Source organism: Microtus oregoni, unplaced genomic scaffold (genome assembly GCF_018167655.1).
Source record: "Microtus oregoni isolate MIOR12 unplaced genomic scaffold, Mior012 000009F_ref0000495, whole genome shotgun sequence".
NCBI lineage: Eukaryota > Metazoa > Chordata > Mammalia > Rodentia > Cricetidae > Microtus > Microtus oregoni.
This window is the reverse complement of record NW_024543068.1, coordinates 22,218,176-22,233,367: the sequence shown is the minus strand read 5'-3', so window position 1 is coordinate 22,233,367 and position 15,192 is coordinate 22,218,176. Positions and strand designations below refer to the sequence as shown.

The following is a 15,192-nucleotide window of genomic DNA, read 5'->3' as shown; positions in this document are numbered from 1 at the left end:
GCTAATTTTGTAATTTCACTTCCTTTTGCCTGTGGCAGGTAGGTTATCTTAGCAGAACACAGAAATATCTGGCCCTGGAAATGTCCATTTTGAGTAATGGGAAGTAAAGGAACCATAACCCACTGTAGCTAATACACATTTCAGGAGTCCTAGAAGAAAGGGGCACATCTTGTGTGAAGAACTTTAAATGTATTTCCTGTTTTATACTTCTCCAGTATGACTGTGGTAACTCTCCTTTCTATAACTTTAGAGAGACTGGAAGATAGAAAAGCACATAAAATTGAGTATAAAAGAACAAAATATTTTTTTCTTTGATTTTTGTCACCACCTTTTGCATATTCACCTGTGTATATAGGCATATATAATGCATGTATATGCGTAGCCTAGCAATACACAAGTGACTGGCATACATTTGCAGGTCAATGCAAACAACAGCTTCCTAACTCTTGATATTAAATTTTGTGCCTACACCAACTGAAATGCATGTGCCCAGGAAGAACTCCAGGAACTCCTGGACTGATAAACAGCCTCCATGGGTTCTCAAGAGGGGTCTGCATTTCCTTTTGAGTGTTATCATCTGAGGGCCTAAATATAGACAGTGCAATATTTGTGACTTCTCTTGGTTGACAATAGGCACTTTCTCAGAAGAGGAATTTTTCCTCAAAAGACTATGACGTTCAGCCCCATAAGCCTTTTGTGAGTGGGTCTGCCTGAGCCAGGGTGGTCTATTGTTATCAACCCAACAGAAGGCCAGCAATGCAACTGTGTGCAAAAGCTTAGGGACATTTGTACCCAGAATACAGTCATAGAAAAGCAGCTATCCTTCTAGGCTGGTTATTTTGTAAGCTAACCACAACTCATCTATCACCTCTTCAAGCAACCGAAATCATGTGTCAGCATTTCTGTACCTGTATTTCATTCTTTCTAAGCCACGGAGGTGCAATTAAAACAAGTCTAATTGCTTATGTTCTTTTTAAAAAAGTATATCATTAACAGTTAAAATTCGGATATGTTTCTTTGCTAAGAGCCTTTCAGCACCCCCTTTTGAACGAGCTGTGGAAATATAAATGTAGAGCATTCATCACCTTTTGGACAATCAGCATATCTAACACACTGTTAAAAGGCTCTTATACCCTGTGGTGCAGTGTTTCTATAATAATGTACACTATATTAACAATTGAGTATTTATGGTGTTGATAATGTCAGCTCCCAAAATGACAGTTGTTCTCCAAGACGGAGGGAGCAGGGAATTCTTTCCATAAGAGCTAATGATTACTATCTAATACAATGCTAAAAAGGAGAGGTATCATTGAGTGGAAAAGCAGTACATGCACAAAACCCATAGCAGTAAGTTCTCGGTATTCGACACTGGCATCAGATGTAGGCAAAAACACAGTCATTTCAATGGAGCAAACATTGCCTGTAGGGAAAAAGAACCTAACACTAAGTTACAGAAAAATACCCTATGGCATGAGATTGTAAAATGGTCTGACAGCTTCAGAAGCTGAACTCTCCCTTGACATTAATCTATAATTTTAAATAAACAGAATAGTGAAGAAATGACAGCTCGATATACTCAGCCTGAGATCAAGTTTGTCATGGCAACATTGGCAGGTTGGACCCTGATTCTTCAAAGATTACATTGCCTTAGTTAACAAAATTCATACTTTTTTATTACAGAATAGAGATTATAAATAAATGTAAAGTGTGCATGCAGTCAACTGCATAATATACAAGCAATATCTATGTTTTGAATAATCTTCTTTGGCAGGCCAGAATCCAGCTGGACATGCAGTATGTACATATCAAAATCCATATTGTGTTCATCATATTGAAAGCAAGTGAAAATATATATGTATATACTATATATACACACGTATGTATATAGATGTATATACCATTTTTAAATATATTGACAAATATATATGTATATATATTTATATATTAAAAGTTGATTTCATCTTTGTCAGATTCAGGTGACTCAGGCCTTGACACACTAAAAATATCCTGACATGGTATTTGGGGAGGTACTTGGAGTGGCATTTGGGGTTTTGGAGAGGAGGTCTGGGGTATACTTTTCTCTGAGAGTAGTTTTAAAATCTCTGCCACCTGTTTTTCCAGGGCAGTCATTCTGCAGCTCAGCAGCTGGATGTCCTCTTTGAGTTCGTGTTTTACTTCCTGCAGTGTGGTTTGTAAGGCCTGCTCAGGGATGGGGTAAAAAGGATGCTTGGCATCTGCCTGGATAGGACTGTGTTCCAGAGGACTTCGGGCCTCGCCAGCTTTATCCAAACGAAGGTCACTTTTTGTAATCCCACTGTCACAAGAATCTGTTTTCCTTAGCGGGTTCTTGGTCACACTGTTCTCCGAGTCACTGCTTTTGGGGTCCTCTGACAATAGCCCCATCGACTCAGCCTTGGTGACATTATTCCAGTCTTCCTTTTTCTCCTCGTGAGCCCCCATGTTGTTCTTCAATCTTAGCCACCCTTTCCCATTCCCATTTTTCATTCTGATGGGGCTGTTGACTTTGAGACATTTTTGCTCAGCACCGCCATTGGGCTTCAGTTCCATGGCATCACGGTTGTTCTGCTTAAGGGACTCACTGGTTCTCACACAGGCCAGAGAAGTCTGGATGGGGGTGATCTGTGACACGGTGACCACACTCGTACCTGTGATGGAGGCTCCGTTCTGCAAAGGGCGGCTCTCTACCTGAAGCTGGCTCCTCTCAGGGTCACTTTGCACTGAGCCCTGGTTCCTCAGTTCCTTCTGCTGCTTGAACTTCTGGAAGAGCTTCCTGACTGGGTGGTCCACAGGGATGCTGAGAGTCACCTCATTCTTCTGCCGCAGCCGCTCCTCTTCCTCCTTCTTCACATCACTAATTTTACGGAAGATGATCTAGGGAATGGGAGAGATGATTAAACCATGGTTACAGAAGCAGACGACTTTATACTTGTGTGATACTGTGTTGGGTGTGCTTTGCTTAACAAAGAAAACATCTGCACACACCACACACAGAAAACATCTGCACACGAGAAAACATCTGCATGTACTGCACACAGAGAAAACATCTGCACACAACACACAGAAAACATCTGAGCACACCACACACAGAAAACATCTTCATGTATCATACACAGAAAACATCTGCACACACCACACAGAGAAAACATCTGCAAACACCACACGCAGGAAACATCTGCACACACAACACACCCCTTTCCTAAAAAAGAAGCTATTATTCAGATACCATATAACAATCCAATATACCTTAAATCTAACACAGGAACACTGACTACTCTCTTACATACAAGCGGAAAAAAAGCAGTTGACACACCCCGTAAAAGTACTTCATGGCCCCATATAAAAGCATATATACAAATATATACTAGTATGTGTGCATTTGTGTATGTACAAATATATAGTACTTCAATTTTCTCATTTGGTATGGTTTCTCCTTTTCTAACTTTGTTTCAAAACCATTTTTAATATTATCCTCAATTTATGGATAAGACAGAATTCAGGCTTTGTGAGTACTGCAAAGGTACCAAGTTTTCCAGTGACATAACCAGGTTCCATGGGAGGGGCTGGAGAGTGAGGACATTTATGTATGTGTCCACAAGTGAAGATCAAGAATCCATGAGGAAAAATTTCTAAGAAGCAAGTGTGAATTAACACACATCCTTAAAGTTGCTGCCAAGTGTACCATTCGAATCTCCTGAAAATGGTGAGAAGAAATTGTGGTGACAATATAAAAGACAATAAAAATGATTGGCTATATGAGATATCACCAGGCATATTTTCAGTTCAAAGTTAACTTAGTTTTTGTTTTTTCCCTCAGATTCCTGAAAAGCAAAGTAACCGTAGGTGGAATCTGAGAGGGAAATTAAGAAGAGCTTCACCATATAAAGCACTTTCAGAATCAAACAATTTCACAACCCAAACAAAATGACTTCTCTCTTTCACCATCCCCACGTTTGCTATCTGAGTGAAAACTCTTGTGAAGCCCATAGTCCCAACACATAACAGACCTCACTATATGGTGGTTCTCTCCCCGTGGACTCAAAACACCTCCAAATTGTAAACAATTTTATCACCTTTTAAAGGTTCCTCAGCCCCCAGGTAGAACATATAGAATCAGGTTTTATGTCAGAAAGAAACGTGAATGATGACCTGTGTCAGTAGAGAAGTCAAAAGTCATGTTGGCAGCAATCCTCCGTCTGCGCCATGCCACTTTTTCTAAAGGGAGACTGGTGCACTAATGCCAGCCTATCAAGGGGTAATAACTTGTAATTTAACATAAATAAATATTATAAATTCAATAATAACATGAAAAAGGCTACCATATGTTTTCCTCTCTGGTGGCACATGAAGTTGGGTCTTTTTAACAGATGTGACGCTAATCGCAAAGTCTCACATCAAAGCTACAGAAGTTTAGCTGGAAATCTTCCCCCAGTTTGACACACTTCTCATCCTTCCTACAGAAACAGAGCATGCCATACGCCTACAGGGCATTAACACCCTTTGGGATCAGACAGACGCCGGCAGGGAAAGCTCGACACTATTTTTATCCACTCACGTTGCTGCCATGAGCTGACAGAGGGAGCCTGGTACAAATGGCTCTCCATGTCCCTGTCTAACTCCCCCCCAGGACACTGTTTTAAATAAGTAATGACCTAGCCTAGAGCAGGGAAAGACTTAGTGTGATCCTTGACATTAGGGGAAAGAGAACTCACTTCAAATCTCAGTGGAGAGAACCTGACACACAGGCAGGGCAGACATATCACAGGACAACCGCAAAATGTGTGGGTTACACTAAACAAGTACACGTTGTTTCCCTGAGTAGGGCACACAGGGAAGTGTCTGGTTTCACATGAAGTTTTACTTTAACATAGTCTTGTATTTTTGTGACTCCACTTGGTATCCCTCTTGATAGATCATATACCTCACAGTTTATAGAGTCTCCACGCTTGGTAACTGATGATTGAGAAGTATGGGCATCTGAACTCAGAAACATTTTTTAAAAGATTGCCAGTATCATAGCTAACCATTATGCACCGTTATTATTGTGCTTCTCAAATTCAAATTCAAGATGTTGAGTGATTTAGGCTTGTAACATACCTATGAAAAATACCGATAGAAAAGACTTTTCTAGACCAAAAGCTGCTCATACTCACCCACTGAAACAAAAGGTATTCAGATTGCTAATATTAAATTGAGGACAAAGGCTCCAAATACCAAAATGCCTAGCACAAAGAGAGGCCTGGCAGAGGGCCAAACATCTTGTGTGCACCAGAAGACAAATGAAGTAGAATTGGATTAGCTTAGTATATGTAGCCACCGAGACAGTAAAAGGAATTTGGAAAGAGGAAGAACTGGAGTTTGAGATGTTGGGTAGTGGAAACCTGCCCTGCACACCACCACTGTTCTTTATCTCCCTACTGCAGAGCGGGAGGTAATGAGGCAGTAGATACATCTAGCTTCCCACGTTTGGGAGAACTTGAACATCAAGATTGGCCCTGACTTCTTGTCTGGACTTGATGGAGCAGCAGAATCCACATCCCTTCTCAAGGCTGCAATGTATGTTGGGAAGAAAAGAAAACAAAGAAAAAAAATAACAGCATGTCTCCTGCAGAGGCTGAAGGTTCAAATCTTTGCTTCCTTTGTAAGCTAGATAAGCATTGATGGGGATCAATATGGGCTCAGGACTTGGGACTTCAGCCTCTCAGAAGCCAGATATTGAGAAAGCCGTGTGAGGTAGGAAGAGACATTGCACTCTGTGGAATATCTGCTACAAAAATATTCAGACCTTTAAATAAGCCACACATAGAGGAGATGAGCAACCAAGTGAAAAGTTTCTACACCCCGATAAGCCTCTCCACCAACGCAGCAATCCAAATCAGACCAAATAAAACTGAATTAGAAAAGCCCAGGTTTAATGGGTAAAACGCTACCAGATCATTTTCCAGTCCCCAAAGAAAGACTGGGGAAAAAAAGACCAGAAACTCATGCATCTGTTTTTGTTGAGGGGGAGCAGTTTAAGTACCTTATGGGAGTGGTCTTGACAGTCTCTGGGGGAAAGATCATCATTTGGTTGGCTTTCTGAGATGCAGCAGGGTTTGGAGGGAGATGGGGGAGGGGGCTTGGGGTGGAGTTTCTACCAGACTCTTTGGGTATATGGAGCCAGGGACTGAGGTGAAGCATCCACCTGAACACCAAGCACAGCCTATTCCTTGAGTAGTGACCACAAGACTTCCAGACCTCAAACACAAGCCTGAGGTTCTGAAATAGGTGAGGCCACCTTTATCCCTTAACAGTTCAGTTTTGAGCCCCGTGAAAGCAGGCTGGGGAGAGAGGGTTATAACATTCTACACCCAAAGCATACATTTTAAACTAAAACCTAGATGCTAGCAAGGCCCATGCATTTGATCAACTGCCTAACATAATAATCTATGTACTTCAAGCCAGGACATAATTTTTTAAGTATTTAATTTGATGGCATTCACTAAATTATAAATAATTTACTATGGAACAAAAAATCAATTCAATGTAAAGGTCATCAAAAAAGTTTACCTATAGCAACATAGTCCCTCTCAAGCTTGCGTCTCCCCACTTAACTGCCATCCATTCTGTGTGAGACGGGTCCTATTAGTGTCCTGTAACAGAGGAGCAACTGCCAGCTCAGAGAAATTTAAATGGTTTGTCTTAGGCCGCATAGCTAGCAAGTGGCTAGGATTCAAATCTAAGAACTTGAACTTCATATATTCCTAACCATTCACTATTCTTACACTCAGAGAAACTTAGTGCTGCCCCTTAGACCATGGGAGATCCTTGGGTAATTGAATGGATGGGGCATGGAGAGATGCAGGCACTTCCATACCCCAAAAGTACCCTGCATCTCTCCATGCCCCATCCATTCAATTACCCAAGGATCTCCCATGGTCTAAGGGGCAGCACTAAGTTGCTCGGAGTGTAAGAATAGTGAACTACTGAGAACTCAAGAACAATGGCAGTGGGTTTTTGATCCTACTTGCACATACTGGCTTTGTGGGAACCTAGGCAATTTGGATGCTCACCTTACTAGACCTGGATGGAGGTGGGTGGTCCATGGACTTCCCACTGGGCAAGGAACCCTGATAGCTCTATGGGCTGACAAGGGAGGGGAACTTGATTGGGGGAGGGGGAGGGACATGGGAGGAGGTGGTGGGGAAGAGACAGAAATCTTTAATAAATAAATAAATGGAGCCGGGCGGTGGTGGCACACGCCTTTAATCCCAGCACTCGGGAGGCAGAGGCAGGCGGATCTCTGTGAGTTTGAGACCAGCCTGGTCTACAGAGCTAGTTCCAGGACAGGCTCCAAAGCCACAGAGAAACACTGTCTTGAAAAACCAAAAAAAAAAAATAAATAAATAAATAAAAAATAAAAAAATAAAAAATAAAAAAAATAAATAAACGGAAAAGAAAAGAATAGGAATAATATGAGGGCCTAAATATTAGAAGACATATTATGTGATAATAATCCTGAATAAACAGAATATAAGATACAAAAAAAAAGTACCCTTTATAGAAGACTGGCTGTGGAGAAACGCCCTAAAAGAATGGGATTGAAACTCTTTGCTTACTGGATCAGAGGCAGCCTTGACTAATGACGGAGAGATCTCTATGGGAGATTTGTATGATTCTTCAATGAGAGGATTTCCCCCTGATTCTCAAAGAAGGCAATAAGCTTGTTTCACTACCCTCCATCAAAATACAAGCTGCCATTGATATCTATTATTTCCCTTCTAGGCGGCCTTGTGTTTTCTCCTCCTTATATACATATCAAATGTGTTACCTTCATGTAAAACAGGGAAGGCAGGATCCAATAATGTAGTGTTCCCTGAACTCCAATATTGTCTTTTCTCCCTCTCACATCTAGATGCATTTGTTTAGGAGAATGGAAGTTTTTGTCTGTTTTCTTAGATGGTATATCTCTACAACAGGGCCTGCTAAAGTGAATATCCTTTAAGAATACATTCACATATCTAAAGTTATGAATTTAAGAGTGCCCATGTGTGAGTATGTGTGTGTGTGAGTGCAGGTGCCTGCAGAGTCCAGAAGAGGGCGTCAGAAGCTGTGGGAATAGAGTTATAGGCAACTGTGAGGCTCCATATGGGTGTTGGAAACCAAACTTGGATGCTCTGCAAAAGCAGTAAGTGCTCTTAAACACTGAGCTGTCTCTCCAGCCACTCAATAGCAAAATCTTAATCTGAACAACCTCATCTTCTTAAAAAATATATAGGTAATAGAGCTGTACTGCAAATAATGGGTTTTCCCTATTCTAAACAGTCAATGATACCTGGTTTTTCAATTTTAATTTTTATTTGTTTTGAGTATTTCATACCTGAATACTGTATTTCTGTCATTTCCAACCCATTCCAACTCCTCTATTGGGAGTTTGTTACTGGAGAATACAGAACCTCCCTCCCAAATAACAGCCATTAATTATCTATAGATCTTCATCTGGGAGTTCAGCCATGGGAGACTTGAGGTAAGTGGAGCTCCTACTCCTCATCAAAGAAGTTTGTTTTTGAAACCTACAACAATGTAGCAGTTCACACTGTCTAAAATGCAGAGAACAACTATCCTTGGGGTGCTCAGCTCTACTTGATACATAATAATTTAACCCCTATCCCAAAGTTCAGGGACCAGCACAGGAAAAGAGGAGAAAAATTGTTAAGAGCCTGGGGACCAAGATGTCCGCAGTAAGATAGTGTCTTCAGATGTAGCAAGATAGTTGCATCTATGAAGTCTGAGATATTTTTCAATGATAACTATATCTATTACAATCTCTCAGTTGAAGCTACTACTGTATCATCCTTATTATCTGGCCCACAAGTAGGTAGTTAACGAAGTCATGCTAAGTAGTCAGTTCAAAATTAACCCACAAATGCATTTGGAAGGTTCTTTATTCAGAATAGTTATAGGGATAGCTACTATGAGCTTAATTCCTAGCTTATGGCAATACTCTATTTTCTTCCTGAAAGGAAAGAGAATGTAGATACAGAAATGTGAAGCTCTCCATAAAAAGAAAAAAATGAATTTATGTTTCTGAGGTCTAAAAGCTTGTCTACTGGGCTCTACCATAATCTGAGAAACAAGAAAACAAAATGTTAAGGATGCCTAACTAGGCAACTCACTGCATTTTAAAAACACTTCATATTACACACTCTCCCTTTTAAATTCTCATTAACCCATAACTCTTGTCTGTGTCAGCCACGTGGCTTGGCACCTTTACCTGTGTGGCATTCTCATCTTGCTTCCTCTGCATCTGAGTGATGACTGCAGACTGAGCCTTTCCTCTTCCCAGAATTTTCCTGTTCTGGTTGCCCTGTCCATACTTCCTGCCTGGCTCCTGGCTAATCAGCATTTTATTAAACCAATACAAGTGACAAATCTTTACAGAGTACAAGATCATTGTCCCACAGCAGTTTTAAAGATAACTTTATGAGCCTACATTTATATGGTAATTATTTTATACAACCATTGCAACATTATTCAATTAGGTCTACTGAATGCTTCCTTTAATGGAAATATTTATCTTGACATTTTTATCAAGTAATGAAATGTTTCAAGTAAATACTACAATAGAAAGACTGATAGATTTTATTCAACAAAAGCCTTCATTATAAAGTATAGTAATTAGATAAAGTAATTCTGACTACTATTTATTAGGCAGAGAGAAAACCTGCAAATAATTAAGATTCCTTATAATGTTTTTGAATCTTTCATGGACTTGTAATTACAGGTAGCAAAAAGTATCCTAATAATTTGATATAAGCTTATATTATTATATCCTAATTATTTGATATAATAATTTGATGTAAAATATGATTAACTTTACAAAATATTACATTTGAAATAACACTAGATACTCCACAAAGCTAGTGTTAAAATGACCCACAAAGGGATTATTATTTTGCAGAAAATAAAGAAAAATATAAATCTGTGATTGCCAATATAGTATTAAAACAAACCTTTTTTAAAAAAAAAATTCCCCTCAGTATTAATAACCTTATACTTGATGTACTCTCAGGCCATCTTTTGTTCATAGTAAATCAAATTGCTACTGAACACCACAAAAATCAAAGACAGAAGTAAGAAGAGCAACTCGAGCATCGGGCTACACCCGCTTCTTGCTACACATTATAGGTAGAATGCATAATAGCCTGTGCTGTATCAGCAAGAAGGTTTATTTCCTTTAAGCTTTTCTCTGCTGTGCTTCATTGTGTTCTGAAGAACCTGCTGGAAGGTTTAATTTATTTAAATGATAAAAGCTTCTTAAACTTAACAGGGAACATGGCCAACTGAGCTTTCCATTTAAAAAGTAGGACATTTGATCACAAAAGTGATATCAAAATTGAATCATTTGAATGTGTACTGAACTTTGAAATCCAATAGAGGCAAGGGAGAGGAATCATTTGTTTAATAACATGGGTTTAGTATTATGTAATTTGTAGAGAGATGGAGGTGTTCCCCCCCCACCTCAAATGGCCCATAACTTTCCAGATCTGTGAATCCAAAGAATTGACTGGGAATTTACAGCTCTCTGAGATCAAGCAGTGAGGAGTTACGGTGCTGCTGATTCTCCTGGGCTCCAACTGCTTTGACTCTTTAGTTCATCCTGCTTCCCATACACTTAGTCACTCGTTCTAATTCTAGCTCTCCCAAGCCATTTCAACCTGAGCAAACACAAAGCAGTATTTTATTAAACACTATCCTGGGCAGATCAGAGGCGGTGAGCTCTGAATAAATCACACGATGCTGCCTTTGTAGCTGCCTGTTCTATACATTTAGATGTGTTGAGGGTAATGATAAAACAACATGACCTTTTCAGATATGGCAGCTCTTCTTTACCCCCCCAAGCTGCACAGGAACAAGGTAGTACTATAATTCAGGTGATCCATTATGTTTCCACGTGAAATCCGAGGAATTCATAAATTAATTAATTAACTAAGATATAAAGTGAAAGGGAGGAAGGGATGTTAGAAAAGAAAAAGAAGGAAGGGGACCATGAGAGAGGAAGGAAAAGAAGTCCTTTCCTGTTGGTTATGTGTGGGTGCTGCCTACTGGCAATGAGGGGTGGTTGGTAAGAAGAAAATAGAGAAAATGTCTTTTCTCTCCCCATCCCTCCTTCCCTCTTGTTCTCTCTTTCTCTCTCAACCATTCTCCTTTCTCTTCCCCTTTCCTTTTTATCCCCTCCAACACACACACACACACACACACACACACACACACCATGAAAGCCACTAGAATTCACAGTAAAGTGTTAAGCCACATTTGAAACTTGCTCTTTGTGTTAAAAGTTCTAATAAAATTCTGTGCACAACAGATTTTCAACCTTATTTTTATTCTGTTATCTTTTCCATACCTGCCTAGAATCAATGGATACGACAAAGTGGACGGGGAAAAGCCCATGAAGCTTCAACCCTACACAAAGAACTATAGGCAAGTGGAAATCCTGGGAGCAGGAGAAGTGGTCCTCCCCAGAGAAGAGCATACCAATTGCTTGTCCAGTGCCAAATGGTTAGCCCTGAAATATATTTGTATGTATATTTATAATGTATACATATGTATGTAATAAATACACATGTATGCCTATTTATACATGCAAGTACCTTTATACAGACTAAGCAGGTTATATTTAGGAATATGCATGTATGTACATATGTAATATATACGCATGCAATAAAAATTAGTAGAAAAGGAGGCCATGCCTTTGCAGGAGAGTAGGGGAGGCAAATATGAGGGCTCCGAGGGAGGAAAATGAAGGGAAAAATGTTACAATTACCCTTATAATCTCAAAAATAAAGTAAAATATTTAAATGAGCAGGAGAAAACAGAAGCTAGACAACTGTTTTCTATGACCAGCGCTTTCCCTTTTTTAACCTGTATTATACAGAGCCACCCTCAAGCCACATGAACTACTGCTAACACTTTTCAGTTTTGTTTTTTCCAGGAAAACCACAGCATCAAGGGCCACCACTGAGAGCAGTGTCACGAAGCGATGTGTCACCGGACTGGCTCCTTCTTTCCAAGTCTCACATATTAGGGTTTTTTTTTTTACTTTATTTTTTGAGAATTTTGTATACATGGAGTGTGTTCACATCATGTTCACTCTCTCACACCCCCTCCAACTCTCCTTTGTCCCCATCACCCCATCTGAAGCTCATGACCTCTTTTTTTATTAATGTTATCAATATGTAGATATGTGTGTATTTTGTGTGTATACACAAAACCTACTGAGTTCATTTAGTGTCATGCATGTGTGTATAAGGCTGACCTCTTTAATTTCCATATTATTTCTAGTCTTACGTATAATTTTGTGAAGTTTCTTTCTCAAGATTTATTTTATCTTTTAACTATGAGTATATGCATGCATGGTGTCCACAGAACCCTGAAGTTGGAGTTGATATCAGAGGCCCTGGAGTTGGAGTTGACATCCAACTTATAAGGCACTAATATGGGTGCTGGGGACTTAGGCTAAGTGCTGCTGAGTCCTCTTTGCAAAACAATGGTCTATTCTCTTAACCACTGAGTCATCTTTCCAGCCCTAATGATTTGTATTTTAGAATAAATGGTGACAGAGTCCACTACTGGCATTGCTCTGAAGAAAATTCAAAAGAATAACATCATTTTATTTCTAAGAATTTAGCATAAAAATTTTAGCATGCCTAAGTTCAATGATACTTTTTAAAGACCAATAAAGGAAAACATCAACGTTGTGTGTTGCTGAGAAAGGGAGATGACAACTCCCAACACTTGCCTGAGTCACATAAATGAATCATTAGACCACATTGTACTTGAGATATTCACTCCAGCTACAATAAATAATAATCACATATTTTTACCTCGGGGAACATTAAGCGCCAATACTTAGGAAATTGTACTTGGTAATTCACAGACATCATTGCTGTATTTAATCATCACATGCGTCCATGTTAAAGAAGGGAAAACTGAGGATGAGGAAGATTTCAATATCCTCCCCAGTTTCACACAGCTGAGTAACAAGGTAGGTTTTATAAGCCAGGTTAATGGACATAAAAGTCAGGCAATGCAAGAATTCGTCAGTTAAAATGTTTACATTGCCTTAGAGGGAAGGCACTTGAAAAACGAAGGAACTTGGGATTAAAAGATGGCTCAGTGGTGCTTGCTACTCTTCCATAAAACCCAGGTTCAATTCCTAGCACCCACACCAGGCCATTCACAACCACCTGTAACTCCAGCTCCAGGAAATCTGATGGCCTCTTCTGGCCTTCTCAGGTACCGCCTGCATATCTGCATATATGCAGCATATTTCTCTCTCTCTCTCTCTCTCTCTCTCTCTCTCTCTCTCTCTCTCTAGTAAAAATGAATATTAAGAAAAAAAACAGTGAAGGAAACTGGAAGACTTCTATGGTCACATGCACTAGAAGCCACCACCGGGACTGGACTGTCAACATTAGGGGATGTATTCATATGAGTGGAGACTCTTCAGGACATATGTAGACCATAGTATTTTAGTATTTGCCATTGGTTGTTGTGATGCACTTGACAAAGGAGTTCAGCCTGTTACTCCCATTTCTTGCAGCTCTGCACTTTATTTGCTATTATTTCCATTCATAGTTGTCCCCATTCAACAGATGAAGCAAAGAGGAATAATATGAGTTGCCTAAAATCATTGTCAGTAAATAGTCAGGAGGAAACCCATTTCCCAAAGCAACACCAGTGTTTGTCCTGATATTCTATGTTAACATATGGAGTGGGGTGAGGTGTATGTGTGTGTGTGTTTGTGTGCATGTGTGTATGTGTGTGTGATGTGGGTGTGGAGGATATGTATGTGGGGGTGTGTGTACGTGTGTGTGTGTGTGGTGGATGTGGAGTGTGTGTACGTGTGTCTAAAATTTTATTTTGAGCCAGGCATAGTGGCACACACCTTTAATCTCAGCACTCAGGAGAAAGAGGCAAGCAGATTTCTGTCAGTTCAAGGTCAGTCTGATCTACAAAGTGAGTTCCATGACAGGCAGGGCTAGGTCGTTAGACCTTGTCTAAAACAAACAAACAAAAAAGAAAAGACCAGCTTGTTTTGTAGTTCATAGTGCACTTTGAATATATTACCCTACAAGATCTTATCTGCTATCATAGTTTTGTCAGTGGGAACGGAAGTACTATGCAGGTTTAGCTTTTGCCTTGGAAGGACATGCTGACCTCAGATGAGCAGTTGCGGAGGTAGAATAGTCACAGTCACTTTATGTGGGGTTTTTCATGGTGAAGGAAATTTTCTGTAGCTTCTGCTTATGAACTCGCTCTGGGACATTTATTTAAATTTTAGTTATTTCTACATTTGCTTTAACATAGACTAGCACAGTTTCACTTCAATACTAGATAAATTCAGACTTACATGTACATGTAATCTGGATGACATATCACTATTTTAAGGTAACACTTTAATATTTTACAGGTGGAATCAAAATTACATAAAATGGATGGTTCGGGATAATGATGTTTATTTTGTGGAGTTTGGGAACCAAAACTCAAAGGTTTATTCAAAATGATTAGCCCCTAGGATCCATGCATCTATCCCGGGTGATTTGACTTAGGACTCACTGTCCCTTGTCTCCAGGTCCATCTTCTACTTCCCATTAGGGAATATGTAATTTATAAAGTTAGAAGTTTTTAGTTTCGTCAAGTGAGGCTTTACAAAATAACATGTTCTTTGAGAGTTAGGAATCAAGGGCATATTATCTCATTCCATTTGGCTACAAACTACATGAAGTTAGATCCCTTATAAAGAAAAGATGTTTATTTTAGCTCACAGCTCTAGGGGTTGAAGAGCATGGTGCACAGCTCAGGGGAGGGCCTCGTGGCAGATGGCATCACAGTGTTGGATTCCACATGAAAAAGAGGTTCTGGGAAGGTGCTAGGCTCACAGTCCTACGGGGCTTGTTTCAGTCTCTTCTGGTTGTGATGATCCCGTAACTTCATTTTTACCCACTGCCTTAGCTTCTAAAGCTCATTTCAGGTGCACCCCATTGCCACACATGAACCTCTGAGGAGCACACTGGATCTAAATTGTATTGGGTACCATCCTCAACTCTGTCTGCCTGTGTGGAGTCTAGATTTGAAGGTCTTTCTAAACTAAAAAAGAGGATATTTTACCCCAATGTGTGACAACACAGT

At 39.8% G+C, this 15,192-nt stretch overlaps 1 protein-coding gene across 1 annotated transcript in view; it reads right to left on the bottom strand.

Annotated features, from left to right (window-relative positions):
• Positions 1-1,847: 1,847 nt before the first annotated feature.
• Kcnh5 (potassium voltage-gated channel subfamily H member 5) overlaps positions 1,848-15,192 on the bottom strand; it is a 301,133-nt gene continuing 287,788 nt past the window's right edge. The window contains exon 11 of the mRNA XM_041658809.1: positions 1,848-2,892. Within this exon, the coding sequence (XP_041514743.1) occupies positions 1,945-2,892 (948 nt within the window). The 3' untranslated portion in view covers positions 1,848-1,944. The remainder of the gene's footprint in view (positions 2,893-15,192) is intronic.